Here is a 17,762-nt window from a genome sequence, read left to right as displayed (position 1 = left end):
TCTGGATGTTAGTCCTTGTCTTCTGCCTTGAGGCACTGTCTCACATTACTTACCACTGCATTAGCCAGGCTAGCTAGCCCAGAAATGTCCCCTCCTCCCGTCCAGTTGTAGGTGTGCTGGGATTAGACTCTTGCACCAAGGTGTCCACCTTTACTGAGTTCTGGGGATCCAAACTAAAGAAGTCATACTTGTGTGGCAAATGCTTTGCGTGCTGAGCCATATTCCCAGTATCTGGCTCTTTGTGCCAAGAATCCAAATATCAAGTTGTAAAACCACAATAATTTTCACTAGGGGTGGTGGCACATGTCTGTAATCTCAGCTCTTGGGAGGTGAAGGCAGGAGAAGCAGGAGTTCCAGGCCAGCCTTAGCTACACAGTGAGTAACAGGCCAGCCTGAATTCCATGAGACATTGTCTCAGAAAACTAAAAATAAAACAAACAAAACCCTACAATGAAAATTGATTTATTTTCTGTTTCTTTTACTCTAAAACACAAAACAGGAACTCCTCTATCCACAGCATATTATTTCCTGAAACTTATTGTACAAACTAACTAAATACCAGGGAGAATAATTTAGCAGTAAGTTTCATAAACTGTTCATGGTCAGTAAGTTCTTATTCATGATGAAAATATGTAGTGATCGATATGTGGTTTGTAAGATTAGAAAGGACAAGAACAAATCCGTTCAGCAATCTTCACTCATACAACTCATCTCTGACTCACAAGACCTTATCAGGTGTCAGATGTATGTTGACCTATCATCCTAGTTGTGCTAAGTCCTTATACTGTATATAGCTATAAAGAAAACTAGTGGAATTGAGCATGGTGGCACACTTCTTTACTCCCAGCACTTGGGAGACAGAGGTAGGAAGATCGCAATGAGTTCAAGGCCAGCCTGAGACTACACAGTGAATTCCAGGTCAGCCTGGGCTGGAGCGAGACCCTACCTTGCAAAACAAAAACAAAAACAAAAAGAATCTAAAAGCAAGAAAACTAGTGGGCTGGAAAGATGGCCCACTGGTTAAGTGTGCTTCCTGTGCAAGAATGAGGGCCTGAGAAGGCCTCAGACCAAAACCCACATAAATAGCTGGATGTGGCCATACATCTATAAACCCAGCCCTATGGGGATGAACCCAAGGGCTGCAGTATTAGCATACACACGTGCATACACCTCATACCACCATATGTATTGTATTATGCACATGCAAATGCGCGCGCGCGCACACACACACACACACACACACACACACAAACTAATCATGAAGATACATCTGAATATTACAAAGAAAAGTAAGGTGGATGTCAGATGGCTCTGGAACAAAACAAAAAAAAAAATACCAGGAAACAAAAAATTTAATAGGGGCTGGAGAGACGGCTTAGCGTTAAGGTGCTTGCCTGCAAACGACCTCAGTTCAATTCCCCAGGACCCACGTAAGCCAGATGCATGAGGTGGACCATGTGTCTGGAGTTTGTTTGTAGTGGCTGAGGCCCTGGTGTGCCCATTCTCTCTCTCTCTCTCTCTCTCTCTCTCTCTGGCACACACACACACACACTCAAATAAATAAAAAGTTTGTAATTATAAATCTTTAATTTAAAAGCAGTTATTAGGGGGCTGGAGAGATAGCTTAGCAGATAAGGCATTTGCCTGCAAAGCCAGAGGACCTCGATTCAATTCCCCAGGACCCACATAAGCCATATGTACAAGGGGGCGCATATGTCTGGAGTTTGTTTGCAGTGGCTGGAGGCCCTGGCATACCCATTCTCTCCCCCCCCCCACCTATTTCTGTCTCTCAAATAGATAAATAAAAATAAAGTTTTTTTAAAGCAATTATTAGGCTAGAATGAGATCCTACCTCAAAAAAAAAAAAAAAAAAAGCAGTTATAAAAGCCAGGTGTGGTGGTGCATACCTTTAATCTCAGCACTTGGGAGGCAGATGTAGGAGGATCACCATGAGTTCGAGGCCACCCACAGACTACATAGTGAATTCCAGTTCAGTCTGAGCTAGTATGAGATCCTACCTCAAAAGAAAACAAAATAAATATTATTTAAAAAAAAAAAAAGAGTTTGAGGGGCTAGAGGTATATGACTTAGCAGTTAAGGCATTTGACTACAAAGCCAAAGGACCCACGTTCAATTCCCCAGGACCCACGTAAGCCAGATGCACAAGGTGGTGCATGTGTCTGGAGTTTGTAGTAGCTGGAGGTCCTGGCACACCCATTCTCTCATTCCCCACCTCTCTCTCTCTCATAAGTAAAACTTAAAAAAAGAAGGAGTATGGGGGCTGCAGAGGTGGCTCAGTGGTTAAGGTGCCTACCTGCAAAGCTAAGGACCCTGGTTCAATTCTCCAGTACCCTAATAAGCCAGATGCACAAGGTGGCGCATGAGTCTGGAGTTTGTTTGCAGCAGTTGGAGGCCCTGGTGTACACATTCTCTTTTATTCTCTCTCTCTCAAATAAATAAATATATGTTTGTTTGTTTGTTTTTAAAGAGTGTGGAAAGAAGTACTCTCTGTGGGTGGATAATATTGCTCCCAGAATCTATAAGTTATCATAGGAAAATCCCAGTACCCAGGGTAGAATTCTTCCCTGTGAATTATTGGTCAGGGAGGCCTTTGAGGCCCCCAAACCAATACAGGCTATTGCCAATGATCTTGGTTGCCCACCAGAACTAGCAAGACCCTGTTGCTGAAGGCACTAAATGTTTTGATAGCATGACACTGAGAAATCAAGCTAGAAGCCTCATAGAGCTGGAAAGTGCTATGCAGGCCACTGGGGGGGAAAAGTCATCAACAGTTTTACCAAGCAGTAGAATCTGTAAGCTACACAACCAACCAGCCAGAAAGGATGTACCCACTGGTGCAATAGTGGCATGGCTGTTACAGGGGTAACCACTGCTCTCTTGACTGGATTTGAGGCCCACTCCATGAGAGGAAATTCTTGGAAGGTACTGAAAACTATTAAAAGCCTATGGTGGGGAAGGTCAGAGGCCCAAGGAGGGAAGCTACTACTGTTATTTAGCTAAATGGCTATGCTATGCCCATCAAACTGCCCTCTACATATCTGTTTATGTTCACAGATTAGTGCTACTCTCAACTTTTGTCAGAGAAGCTTCTTGCAGTTGTGAGTGACCACTGGGTAAACCCAGAACTTGTCAAAGGGTTAAGAGTGAGTGACTACTGAATGCTCAGTGCTAAATAAGATATATCTACCATGCCCTCCAAGGTTCAGGAAGCACTGCAGAATAGTGGCCAGAAAAAAAAAAAAAAAAATGAAGAGCCCAAGGATACTGAAGAGTGTCTCTGCATGCTGTGCTCTGCATTCATGGCTTCACAGCAGCTATCATTACAACTGCACCACAGACCTGCACAATATTAACATTCCATCATGGATGGTGGAGGTGGAGGCAGGAGAGATATCAAAGTGGGAGAGGAACTAATTAGAAAGAAAAAAGGATTTAGCGGAAGGGGAGTGGGGTACAAAAGAAGGTAATGAGAGGGGATTATTACCAAAATACATTATGTATAAAAATTGTCAAAGGCCGGAGAGATGGCTTAGCAGTTAAGGCACATGCCTGCAAAGCCTAAGGATCCTGGTTTGATTTTCCAGGTCCCATGTAAGGCAGATGCACATGGTGGCACATGCGTCTGTAGTTTGTTTGCAGTGGCTAGAGGCCCTGGCACTCCCATTCTCACTCTCTCTCTCTCCCTCTCTCTGTCTCTAATTAATAAATAAATTAAATAAATAAACTTTTTAAAAATTGTCAAGAAAGTTTTTTGTTTTTTTTAAGGCCGGGCATGGTGGCACATGTCGTTAATACCAGCACTTAAGAGGCAGAGGTAGGAAGATTACTGTGAGTTTGAGGCCACCCTGAGAATACATAGTGAATTCCAGGTCAGCCTAGGCTAGAGTGAGACCCTACCTTGTGGTGGTTTGAGTCAGGTGCCCCCATAGACTTGGGTGTTCTGAATGCTAGGTTCCCAGCTGATGGAGATTTGAGAATTAATGCCTCCTGGAGGAAGTGTATTGTTGGGGGTGGGTTTATGGGTGTTAGAGCCAGTTTCCCCATGCCAGTATCTGGCACACTATCCTGTTGCTATCGTCCACCTTATGTTGGCCAGGGGGTGATGTCTACCTTCTGCTCATGCCATTGTTTTCCCCTACCATCGTGGAGCTTCCCCTTGAGCCTGTAAACCAAAATAAACCTGTTTTTCCCACAAGCTGCTCTTGGTTGGGTGATTTCTACCAGTAATGCAAACCTGATTGAAACAGTAAAGTGGTACCAAGGAGTGGGGTTGCTGCTAGACACCTGACAATGTGGCTTTGGCCTTTTGGAGCTGATTTTCTTTTCTTTTTTTTTTTTTTAATTTTTTTGTTGTTTATTTTTATTCATTTGAGAATGAGAGAGAGAGAGAGACAGAATAGGCGCATGGGGCCTCCAACCACTGAAAACAAACTCCAGATGCATCCGCCACCTTGTGCATCTGGTTTATGTGGGTACTAGGGAGTCAAACCTTAAATTGGGGTCCTTAGGCTTTACAGGCAAACACTTAACCACTAAGCCATCTCTCCAGCCCCTGGAGCTGATTTTCAAGAGCAATGTGGAAGGATTTGAAACCTTGGCCTAAGAGATACCTTACAGCGCTGTAAGTACAGCTTGATGGACTATTCTGGTCAGACTATTACTATGCAGTAAGAACAATGGACTGTAAGGTTTGGCTTATGAGGATGAGAAAGAGCTTTGCTTGGACTGGGCTAGCAGTCTGTGCTTGCTTGTATGCCTGTGTCCTGAGAAGCTGTGCAGGGTTGCTCTGCATAGAAATGAACTGGAGTGAGCAGAGGGATATGGCACAGAAAGAAAAATATTTGGGTGAACGGTTGCCCATTCGGCTGCAGTTGAGAGATAACAGACTGGGCTAGCTGACCTGCACTGGGGCAACAGGAAGAATGTAGACTCTTTTGGAGGGGACTGAGTGCTCAAGGAGTGTCCAGTTCTTCAAAGACTGCTTTATTTCCCCTGGATTAACAAATTGGCATCCTACCTGATATGGTGGAGTATAAGAAATGCAGAAAAGAGAGGGTCATTGAGTTTGCAACACAGTCTTGTGTTTCAGAAATGGTCATGGGCAGTGTGAAGCAGGTTTGCTGGCTGACTGCATAGAGACCCCATGGAGTCATGAGATGAACTGTGGATTGCAGTGGAGACCCAGTGGAGATGCTGGGACCATGGGATGGCTGCTAAGGAAAGCTGCTGGCCTCAATGAAGTTTTCCAGGACTGTGAGTAGCCTAGCTTGGGGGGGTGGGGGGACATTGGAACTGCTGGTTAGAATTATTGGACTTGGAGATTTGTGACTGGCTAGACTTGTTGGACTTGAAGTTACAGTTTGATGTTTGCCCTGATTGTTTTAAATCTTGTATTAATTGAATATTCCTTTGCTATGTCCAATGCCACCTTTTGCAGTGTGTTTATTCTGTGCCATTATGGGGTTTGGGGGGGGGATTTTTTGGTTGTTATGACTCAGTTAAAAGATCTTGGACTATAGAGATGTTTGAACATCATTGCAACTGATAAAAACTATGGGGACTTTTATAGTTGGATGAGTGCATTGCATTTTACATCACGTATGGTTACCAGTTTATGGGGGCCAGGGGCAGAATGTGGTGGTTTTAGTCTTGAATGATCTGAATGCTAGGTTTCCAGCTGATGGAGATTTGGGGATTAATACCTCCTGGAGGGAGTGTATTGTTGGGGGCAGGCTTATGGGTGTTATAGCAAATTTCCCCATGCCAGTATTTGGCAACACTCCTGTTGCTATTGTCCACCTTATGTTGGCCAGGGGGTGATATCCACCCTCTGCTCATGCCATCATTTTCCCCTGCCGTGTGGAGCTTCCCCTCGAGCCTGTAAGCCAAAATAAACCTCTTTTCCCACAAGCTGCTTTTGGTTGGGTGATTTCTACCAGCAATGCAAACCTGACTGCAACATACCTCAATAATTTTTAAAAAATTGTACAAAGAGGCCTGGAGAAATGACTTGATGGTTAAGGCGCTAGCCTGCAAAGCCAAAGGACCTCAGTTTGGCCCCCATGACCTACATAAGCATAAGCCAGATGCACAAGGTGGCACGTACATCTGGAATTCATTAGCAGTGTCTAGAGGCCCTGGCATGCCCATTCTCTCTCTCCCTGTGTCTTTCTCCCTCTCAAATAAATAAATAAAAGTAATAAAATATATTTTAAAAATTGTACAAAGACATGAACTTCTGAACGAAAAAGAACCCAACTGGGCCTTGAAAGATGGCTTAGCGGTTAAAGCACCTGCCTGGCAAACCCAAGTCACCTGGGTTCAATTTCCCAGGACCCACATTTAGCCAGATACACGAAATGGAGCAGGCATCTGAAGTTCATTTGCAGTGGCAGAAGGCCCTGGCATGCCCATTCTCTCTCTGTCTATGCTTGCAAATAAATAAATAAATTTTTAAACTATTAAATTAGACTGGGTGTGGTGGTACACTCCTTTAATTCCAGCACTAGGAAGGCTAAGGTAGGAGGATCACCATGAGTTTGAGGCCAGTCTGGCCAACACACTGAGTGCCAAGTCAGCCTAAACTAGAATGAGACCCCCCACCAAAAAAGAAAAAAAAAAAAGGAATCTACTTATTTTTATGGACAGTTATATTCTTCTCCATGTTCCTGGATTTAGGTTTCCTCAAAGAGAGTTGCTACAGTTGTGAAAATCAAGGGAAAGAATGGACTCTGTTCAGTCACGTCACATCACAAGCACTGAGAGCATACCTTACCTGCAGGTTTAAGGTCTCCTATTCGAATAATGTGAGGCCAGTGCTGGAGAGTTTTAGCAAAAAAAGGGTTGGTTACTCCTAGTATGACCGAGGGCCTATATGAAAACATAAAATAAAGAAGGTGAAAGGGTGAATGGTCAGCCACAACACCAACATTATCTTTACTTGACTATCACAGATCACCATGACAAGTGCATCTTGAGTCCTAGCCCTATGAAGATGAGAAGGGAATCAACGAGGGCCACAACGGTGCACACTACCACAAGAAACTCAGGTCCACTGGGATCTAAAGGACAACCTCACCAGACGGCACTGAAGAGACATAAGAGATAAGTAGGAGGGAGGTGAGAGGGATGCCGGAGAATAGGATGAGTTCAGCAACAAGGTGAGATCACAGTTAAACAAAACTACCCCAGGAAACCTGACATTTTTCAGCATTCCTATAGCACAAAGTGGGAAGGAAGCATCATTAGAAATGAAAGTGACTGTTAGTACCCAGTTTATGCCAAGACATTGATGCTCTAGCTATAGGCAGAGAAAAGCCACTACAGAATCAGATGGAGGCAGACCACAGGAATGCAAACATCACTGGTGTTATTTGGAAGCTATCCTGTGAGGGATTTGGAGACTGTTTGAGGGAAAAGCAACAGTGGACACAATGTAAGACTGGAAGTATAGAAAGAAAATAACACAAAGACAGAGAGACATCTCAAAAAGTTGAATTGACAGAATTTGGTTCAAATTTGAATGGGACATGTTAAGAAGGAGACAACTGGGTTTCTGATAACCAAGTAAAAAGTAATTTCACTTATGAAAATAGAAAAACAAACATAAGATTCCCCCCACCCATGACTGACTGCTGCTCTCACAACTCATAACCCACAACCCCATGGTGAACACCAGCAAACCCGCTGAGGAGGCCCTCAGTGGAATGGGGGCAGGGAGGAGGGGAATGATGGTACCAACATGATGTGTCCATACAAAGTTTCTACTTAGTAAAAAGTATTAAGTAGAACCATAAGATTATGGGAAGAAAAAGGGAAAAAATAATTGCATTTGGACATGTTTGGTTTAGGATGCCACTCAGACTTTCAGGTATAAGCCCAGTGTAAAGGCAGAGTCAGGAGGACTAGGGTTTCAAGGTTATCCACAATTACTCATGGAGTTTAAAGCCAGCCTGATGTACATAATTGCGCTCCAGGCCAGCCAGAGTTGCACACAAACACTGTCTCAAACTAAACAAACAAAAAATAAATGTACAACAACAATATGCTCAACAAATAACAAAAATCCTGGATGTACAGGTCTGGACTCTGAAGAATGGTAAGACAAAAAAATATATTATTCAGTGACTCAGACACAGTACTGATTCATTTATTTACTCATATGTATAGGTTCTTGCCCTACAGCCCAGACTGGCTACAAACTCACTTCAGTTCAAAGTGCTGGAATTGCAGGCATGAACTACCACGACTGACTAGCACAAGTTCTTAAAGAGGCCATGGACACTGCTGATCATACAGAAAGAATTATCTATCTGAAATCAGAACCCCAAGCACAAGATTTGAGAACACTAACATTTAAGGGGCTTGAAGAAAGAAAAGTCTATGTAGGAGACTAACCCATCCCATCAAACAGTCAGGAGATAGGGAGATCACAGATTAAGGTATTTTAAAGCAATCAGGTACAGTAATACATGTCTTTAATCTCAGCACACTAGAAGCTGAGACAGGAGGATGAAAAGTTTAAGGCCAATGTGGACCATACCTTTTTAAGGACCATGGCTTAAAACAGAAAGCCAAGTGTGATAGTGCCTTCTTATAAGCCCTGCACTTGGAAAGTAGAGACAGGACAAGCTGGATTTCAAGATCAGCCTTGGCTACATAGAGAATTCAAGGCCAGTCGGAGCTACATGAGACCCAACAAAAAGGCATTAAAGTTGCAAAAGCAGGAGGAAACCATTAAGAAGTGGGCTGCTCACTAGTCCAGCAGAGAATGATGGACATTGAGAAGTTAACCTGAAGACAAGTAATGACAGACACTGGGCAGTTAACCTGAAGACACAACTCAAAAATCAAGAATGGAGAAAGTATCATTGTGGAAAAACTGAAGAAAGAATGTAAAAGCCAAAGGGAGACTGCTTACAATGCTATCATCCAGACACAAAGTGGCCGTGATATTTATGACCTCACAGTGGCTGACTCTACCTACACAAGACCTACATTATAGGAGGGGAAAAAAATGATGGTGAGCCAGGCATGGTGACGCACACCTTTAATCCCAGCACTTGGAAGGCAGAGATAAGAAAATCACTGAGAGTTTAAAGCCAGCCTGGGACTACACAGTGAATTCCAGCTCAGCCTGGGCTACAGCCAGGCCTTACCTCAAAAAAACAACAATGCTGAGCATGGTGGTGCATGCCTTTAATCCCAGCACTCTGGTGGCAGAGGTAGAAGGATCACAGTGAGTTCAAGACCACCCTGAGACTACATAGTGAATTCCAGGTCAGCCTGGGCTAGAGTAAGACTCTACCTCGAAAAACAAACAAACAAAATAAATAAATAAGTTAGATTACATAGTAAATTCCAGGTCAGCCTGAGCTAGAGTGAAACCCTACCTTGAAAAGCCAAAAAATTTTTAAAAAATTGATGGCAGCTGGGCGTGGTGGCACATACCTTCAATCCCAGCACTTGGGAGGCACAGGTAGGAGGATTGTCATGAGTTCAAGGCCACCCTGAGACTACATAATGAAGTCTAGGTCAGCCTGTGCTAGAGTAAGACACTACCTCAAAAACAAAACAAAACAAACAAACAAAAAAAAAGGCATCAAAATTGAAGAAAGAGCTGGAGAGATGGCTCAGCCACTAAGGCACCTGCCTACAAAGCCTAATAACTGTGGTTCAATTCCACAGTAGCCATATAAAGCCAGATGCATAAAGTAGCATATACATCTAGAGTTTGTTTGCAGTGATGCAGCCTTTTTTTTTTTTCTTTGTAGTCTCGGGGTGGCCTTGAACTCTTCTCTTGGTGATCCTCCTACCTCTGCTTCCTAAGCGCTGAGATTAAAGGGGTGAGCTACCACACCCTGCTCTGATGTACCCATCCTTTTGTCTGTCTTTCTACTATCTCTCTCTGCTTACAAATAAATTAATAAAATAAACTTAAAAAAAATAAAGGGCTAGAGAGATGGCTTAGCAGTTAAAATGCTGCCCTGAAAAGTCTAAGGACTAGGTTCAATTCCCCAGGACCCACGTAAGCCAGGTATATACAAGGTGGCATATGAGTCTAGAATTTGTCTGCAGGGACAGAGGCTCTGGCACACCCGTTTTCTTTCTCTCTTTTGCTCTGCTTCTTTCTCTCTCAAATAAATATATAAAATGTTTTATTAAAAAAAAAGAAAAGAAAAGAAAGGCCAGGGGTGGTGGCACATGCCTTTAATCCCAGCACTTAGGAGGCAGAGGTAGGAGGATCACCATGAGTTCGAGGCTAGCCTGAGACTACATAGTGAGTTCCAGGTCCACCTGGACTAAAGTGAAACCCTACCCCCAAAATAAAAAAAAATAAAAAAAAAAAGAGGAAAGAAAAGAAAAAACTAGTTGGAAAGAAGGGATTCAGGCCTGGAGAGATGGCTTAGTAGTTAAGGCACTTGCCTGTGAAGGCTAAGGACCCAGGTTTGATTCCCCAGAAGCCAAGAAAGCCAGATGTACAGGCAGAGCATGTGCATGGAATTCATTTGCAGTGACTAGAGGCTCTGGTGCACCCATTCTCTTACCCTCTCTAAAAAACAAATAAGAATAAAAATTTTATTTAAAAAAAAAAGAAGGGAGGGGGCTGAAGAGATGGCTTAACAGTTAAGTGCTTGCCTGCGAAGCCTAAGGACCCAGGTTCAAGGCTCGATTCCCCAGGACCCACGTTAGCCAGATGCACAAGGGGGCACACACATCTGGAGTTTGTTTGCAGTGGCTCAAAGCCCTGGCGTGCCCATTCTCTCTCTCTATCTGCCTCTTTTTCTCTTTCTGTCACTCTCAAATAAATAAATAAAAATGAACAAAAAAAATAAAAAAAAAGGAGGGAGGGCTGGAGGGATGGCTTAGTGATTCAGACGCTGGCCTGCAAAGCCCATGGACCCATGTTTGATTCTCCAGGACCCACATAAGCCAGATTCACAAGGGGGCACACACATCTGGAGTTTGTTTGCACTGCCTAGAGGCCCTGGCGTGCCCATTCTCTCTCTGTCTCTTTCTTTCTGGACATGCCTATTTCTGTCTCTCTCTCTCTCTCAAATAAATAAATAAATAAAATAAAAATATTTTTAAAAGGGCCAGGTGTGGTGGCACACGCCTTTAATCCCAGTACTTGGGAAGCAAAGTTAGGAGGATCTAGGAGTTCAAGGCCACCCTGAGACTACATAGTTAATTCCAGGTGAGCCTGGGCCAGAGTGTGACCCTACCTCGAAAAACAAAAAAAATAAATAAAATTTAAAGAAAAAGGGGGGGGGAGACTCAGTGGAGAGGGTGCTGGGCAAAGAAAAAGGGAGGGTGGTGAGAGTAGATTATGATCATGACATATTGTTTATATTTATGGAAGCTGTCAATAAATAGTTTTAAAAAAAAGAATGTGGGGGGGAGAATGGGGAAAGTAAATGGAATTTTCTGCTGTTGTTCTAATACTTGCCTGTGAAAAGAAGACAAGAAATAATAATAAAACAGGAGTTAAAATGGAAAAGGTAAGATTAGCCTTCCCTTCCATAGATTAGAGTTTTCATAATAAAAGCAGAATCCAAACATATAGTCCAATCAATATTAATGACAATTTAGAGTCCAAAGTTACTAACTTCAAATACTAAATTACCAGCAGCTCCTCAAACCTTCTGTAAATTTTCTGTCAGTAAGTTATAATTTTAAATGAAAATTCTATTGTGCACAATAATTCTGTATAATTTGGGTAACAAAGGTAATACTTGGTCAATAAAAGCTATTCTGATTACTTACGGAGCTTGAGTGCGGGTGGTGTATTCTTTGAATTCACTATCATGAATCGTGAAATAAGGTCGAAAATCACTGAAGTACTTGAGTGGAGAAATACAGCTGTGGAGCAGGAAGACCATGTGAAACAAGGCACAAAGAAACTGAAGGCTCTATGCTATCACCATGAACCACACAGATAAACACTATATACAATGGGATAGATGATTCTGAGTAGTAAAGTCATTTTAGGGAACTAAAAGCAGCAATATAAATATGCATGGAATGGTATACTGAAAAAATTAATTGGTCTTTGGATAGAAGGTCGGATGAACTTCTGGCTCACTTACTTACTAGCTGTGTGCCTTTGACTAAACACTACTAATAAAACTGGTATTTAGAAGGCTTCAATGTATGTGAGTGAATGACTATCTTTTTTACTCAAAGTAAAAAAATGTTTCCAGCCATCATGGTACCTAAATTAATTTTCCTATCCATAAAATGGTGCTATAATAAACACTACTTCCAACCTGGGTGTAGTGGCACATGCCTTTAATCCTAGCACTTGGGAGGCAGAGGTAGGAGGGTCACTGTGAGTTCAAGGCCACCCTGAGACTACATAGTGAATTCCACGTCAGTCTGGGCTTGAGCAAGACCCTACCTTGAAAAAAAAAAAAAACACCACTTTCCAACAGAGTGGCTGTATGGATTGAAGTAATGTTTGGGGAAATAAGTCACAGTTGGGAAAATACTGCAGATATCACCATCAGGAACCAAGTATACTCACTTTACAAGGGCCAGTACAGTTTCTGAGGACTCAGATGGTGATGGAGCCATGACCACGAGGGGCTCACCCAACAGCACCAACTCCCACAGCATCTGACTGTGCAGGAAAACTGGGCAGAAGCACCTAGAAATTGTTTATACAGGACAGATATACTATTTATCTGCTCTCATTTCCAAATCCCTATATAATCATTCTAAAAACTTCAAAAATTTTTCTTGCTACTGTTATCTTGACCTATTAAATTACTTTAGAATATGGCAATATACAGAGGCATTAAGTCCCACCTCCCCCCCTTTTTGAGATAGGGTTTCACTCTAGCCCAGGCTGACCTGGAATTCACTATATAGTCTCAGGGTGGCCTCGAATTCATGGTGATCCTCCTACCTCTGCCTCCCAAATGCTAGGATTAAAGATGTGCACCACCATGCCCAGCGATAAATTCCTTTTTAAATTTTTATTTATTTATTTACAAGAAAGAAAGAGGCAGAGAGAGAAAAAGAAAGAAAGAAAGAAAGAAAGAAAGAAAGAAAGAAAGAAAGAAAGAAAGAGAGAGAGAGAGAGAGAAAGGAAGAAAGAAAGGGAGAATGGGCATGCCCTCTAGCCACTGTAAACAAACTCCAGATGCATGCGCTACTTTGTGTATCTGGCTTATGTCGGTCCTTGGGAAATGAACCTGGTCCTTTGGCTTTACAGGCCAGCACCTTAAGTGCTAAGCCATCTCTACAGCCCCATAAGTTCCTTTTAAAACACACACACACACACACACACACACACATACACACACACACAAAAGGGGTTGGTGACACACTCCTGTATTCCTAGCAATTCAAAAGTTGGGATAGGAGAATCAGAGCTCATGATCATCCCCAGATAAACACAGTCAAAGCCAGACTTTACTACATGAACAGTTTCTCAAAACAGTAAAACACATTAAAGAAAAAAAAAAAGTAAGCCAGGCATGGTGGCGCACACCTTTAATCCTAGCCCTTGGGAGGCAGAGGTAGGTGTACTATTTTGAGTTCCAGGCCACCCTGAGACTACATAGTGAATTCCAGGTCTGCGTAGGTGAGAGCAAGACCCTACCTCAGAAAAACCAAATATATAAACAGGGCCAGGGAGATGGCTCAGCAGATAAGACACTTGCCTACAAAGCCTAATGGCCTGGGTTTGATTCCCCAGTACCCACGTAAAGCCAGATGTACAAAGTGGCACACATGTCCCTGTGTGCTCATTCTCTTTCATTCTCTCACTCTCCCCCTCTCTCTCTGCCTCTCTTCCTCTCTGTCTCAAATGCCCATGACTCTTTATCCTGCTAATGCCTAGAAAGCAAAACCTACTTTATTTTCAAGTTATGAAGGGATATTCGGGTGGGAGTGAGAAGACAGTGTGTCTCTAGCTATACTAGGAGTCAACTGCAAATATCATCAGGTAGAGTCCCTATCTTGAAGAGACTGAGGTAAGAAAATGTCGGGTTCTTTATAAACTATGTCAGAAAACTGCCCTTACATTTCTTACCACAACTTGAAAACTGAGAGGACAATTTCTGTGATGAAGAGGGAGCTAATGCTGGAGAGATGGCTTAGCAGTTAAGGCACTTGCCTGCAAAGCCAAAGGACCTAGGTTCAAATCCCCAGGACCCATGTAAGCCAGATGCACAAGATGGCACATGCATCTAGGTTTTGTTTGCAGTTGCTGCAGGCCCTAGCATGCTCTTTCTCTCTAACTATTTCTTTTTTCTCTCTCTCTCTCAAATAAATAAGCTATTAAAAGTAAATATCGGGCTGGAGAGATGGCTTAGCAGTTTAAGCGCTTGCCTGTGAAGCCTAAGGACCCACGTTAGCCCGATGCACAAGGGGGTGCACGTGCCTGGAGTTCGTTTGTACTGGCTGGAGGTCCTGGCACGCCCATTCTCTCTGTATACATATCTGCCTCTTTCTCTCTCTGTCTGTCGCTCTCAAATTAAAAGAAAAAATGAACAACAACAACAAAAAGTAAGTATTAGCTGGGTATGATGGTACACACCTTTAATCCCAGCACCCAGGAAGGCAAAGGTAAGAGGATCGCCATGCATTTGAGGCCACCCTGAGGCTACATAGTGAATTCCAGGCCAGCCTGGGCTACAGTGAGACTCTACCTTGAAAAACCAAAAATAAATAAATAAATATTTTTAAAAGGGGAAAAACGTTGTGCACACAAGAAAAGTCCTGTCATAGAAAAGCAGTAATCTGACAATCAGGTATTTCATGCTTGTCATAATATTATCACTGTAAAATTAGACTGTTTTTGAAGACTTTAGTTTTTTATTTTTTATTTTTTTTGGTTTTCCTGGCTTGTTTTTTTTTTTTTTTTTTTTTTTTTTTTTTTTAAGAAGTAGTGGGTATTGAACCTAGGACCTAGGGCCTTGTGCATGTTGGGCAAGCCCTCTAGCTTTGAGTTATATCTTCAATTGAGTATTCTCATCTTAAAAAAAAAAAAAAAAAAAAAAAAAAAAAAAGGCCGGGCATGGTGGCGTACACCTTTAATCCCAGCACTCGGGAGGTAGAGGTAGGAGAATCGCCATGAGTTCAAGGCCACCCTGAGACTACAGAGTTAATTCCAGGTCAGCCTGGACCAGAGTGAGACCCTACCTTGAAAAACAAACAACAACAAAAAAAAACAGGCAAGATGGCACACACCTTTAATCCAAGCACTAGGGAGGCAGAGGAGAGGTAGGAGGATCGCCATGAGTTTGAGGTCACCCTGAGACTACATAGTGAATTCCAGGTCTGCCTGGGCTAGAGGAGACCCTACCTCAACAAAACAGAACAAAACAAAAAAGAAGTAACAGATAATTTTCTTACACTGAAAACAACAGCATGATATTTCTCTTTATTTCTTTCTTTCTTTTTCCTTTTAGTTTGTCAATATTACATAAGCTGAATCATCCAGTAAGCATCTTTAGAAAGTATGATTTAGCATTCTGCCTCTGAGTCATTTCTGCTGTAGTATGCATCAACGGCTTATTTGTGTTTTTTTTTTTTTTAACTACTGCTAGTCACAGTCTATGTGCATGCATATATTACACTTTTTTAGCCTTTCACCAGCTGATAGGCATTTTGGTTGTATCTAATTTCAAAATGTTATGAATAAAGCAACTCACAGAGTATAAATATTTGTATCCAAGACCCTGTATGAACATATTTCCATTTTTATTGAGTAAACACTTAAAAGTGCTGAGAAGTGACAGTGGTGTGTTCAGCACTAAGTAAAGCATCTCTATCACACCCTCCAAGGCTCAAGAACCATGGCAGAAGAGGTGGCTGAAAGAATGTAAGCGCCAATGGAAGGGGAGGACTATTTACCACACTGTCTTTCAGACACAAAGTGGTCTTGATATTTATGACCTCACAGTAGCTGAACCTATACAAGACCCGTCTAATGGGAGGGAAAAAATGATGGCATCAAAATAGAAGAGAGACTAGCTGAAAAGGAGACGGGATTTAGTGGAGGAAGGTTGGGAGGGGGAAAAGGGATGTTGGTAGGAGGGAATTATGACCATGGTGTATTGTCTATAGTTATGAAAGTTGTCAATAAATAGTTTTTTTATATTGTATTTTCCTTTTTGTTTGTTTATTTGAAGCAGAGTTTCACTCCAGACCAGGCTCACCTGGAACTCACTTTGTAGCCCAGGCTCATGGCAACCCTTCTATTTCAGTCCCTTGAGGATAGGGATCATTGGCATGTGCCATTACGCTTAGTTCAAAAAGTGTATTTTCCAATGTCTCTAAAATTCTCATGCCAAATAAAACAAACAATCTGCTTTAACCATGTAATAACTAATCCATGTTCTAATTTTCCTTGTTGCCAAAGCTCATAAAATGTATCCAGGGATGAACTGCTGACTTTCATGTGGAAAACAGGAGTAATTTGTTCTAGTTTTTCTACATCCTACACAAAGATTCTGAATAAATTAAAAGCAATCTCACAAACTAAGAGATAATGCAACTAGTAAAAGTGGTTATTCTTTACCTGAAAAGATCCACCTCATGAACAGTAGGTAAAACCACAGATATGTGTGTATCTGCCTGAGAGATAAAACAGAACAAAGGAGACATCACTAACATTTGCAGAAATTGATGGTGAGAATATGCCTGTGTTGAGCCAGGCACGATGACACATGCTTATAATCCCCGCACTTAGGAGACAGAGGCAGGAGGAGGGCTGCAAGTTCAAGGTCTGCTTAAGCAAGCTGGTCAGTTAGCTACACAGTGAGACCTTGTCTCAACACACAAACAACAACAAAATAATAATAATAATAAAATAAAATAAACATGCCAGCTGCACACGTCTTTAATTCCAGCACTCAGGAGGCAGAGGTACCCTGAGACTACACAGTAAACTCCAGGTAGCCTGAACCTCAAAACAAACAAAACAAACAAAAAATGCCTATCTCACAATTAGTAAGCCATATTGCTCTTTTCTACTCTTGTTAGCATCTCTTCAACTTTTGTTAAAGATTGCTCAGCAGTTAAGAGCACTTGCTGCTTAAACACAATGGCCTCTGAGGCCAGAGACTGCCAACTTCAACTTCCCAGAACCTATATAAAAAGCTAGGGATGGCCATGCACATCTGTAACCCCAGTCTGGGGGAAGCACAGACTGGAGAATGACTGGGACTCACAGATAGACAGCAGCACCAGTATAAGCGAAAGACACCATCTCAAGGAAGTAAGTGAATGATCTATAAAAAAGACATCTGACATTCTCCTCTGGCCTCTGCAGATGCACACATGGTATGCATCTGCAACAGACATGAGCATACACCATACCACACACTTAACTCTAAATACATGCAAAAAAAGAAAATCTCTCTTCTTATAGGAGCAGCTAGAGAGAGAATGGGCCTTATCAATCTCCTCTAGTACAGCAGAAGATAAGTATAAACCTAATATATATACACACACACACACACACACACATACATACACATACACACCATGGGAAAAGAATTAAGTAGGGGCTGGAGAGATGATTTAGTGGATAAGGAGCTTGCCTGAGAAGCCTAAGGACCCAAGTTTATCCCCCAGTAACCACCTCTGGCAGATACACCTAGCCTGCCCATTCTCTCTCTATCTGCCTCTCTCTAATAAGTTAATAAAGTAATTTGTTAAACTTTAAAATAAAGAATTAATTAAGTAGTGGCCAGAACCACTTTTACTCAATTCAAAGAATAGGG

At 42.2% G+C, this 17,762-nt stretch overlaps 1 protein-coding gene across 2 annotated transcripts in view; it reads right to left on the bottom strand.

Annotated features, from left to right (window-relative positions):
* The window catches only part of Dennd6a (DENN domain containing 6A), an 80,288-nt gene that overhangs the window by 25,941 nt on the left and 36,585 nt on the right, over positions 1-17,762 (bottom strand). For both annotated transcript variants that reach the window (XM_045136021.1, XM_045136022.1), the window contains exons 9-12: positions 16,556-16,611; positions 12,548-12,670; positions 11,788-11,883; positions 6,797-6,891 (exon numbers count right to left, since the gene is read on the bottom strand). In XM_045136021.1, the coding sequence (XP_044991956.1) occupies positions 6,797-6,891; positions 11,788-11,883; positions 12,548-12,670; positions 16,556-16,611 (370 nt within the window). The remainder of the gene's footprint in view (positions 1-6,796; positions 6,892-11,787; positions 11,884-12,547; positions 12,671-16,555; positions 16,612-17,762) is intronic.

Source organism: Jaculus jaculus, chromosome 16, assembly GCF_020740685.1.
Source record: "Jaculus jaculus isolate mJacJac1 chromosome 16, mJacJac1.mat.Y.cur, whole genome shotgun sequence".
Classification (NCBI taxonomy): domain Eukaryota; kingdom Metazoa; phylum Chordata; class Mammalia; order Rodentia; family Dipodidae; genus Jaculus; species Jaculus jaculus.
This window is presented reverse-complemented; position numbering and strand designations above follow the sequence as displayed.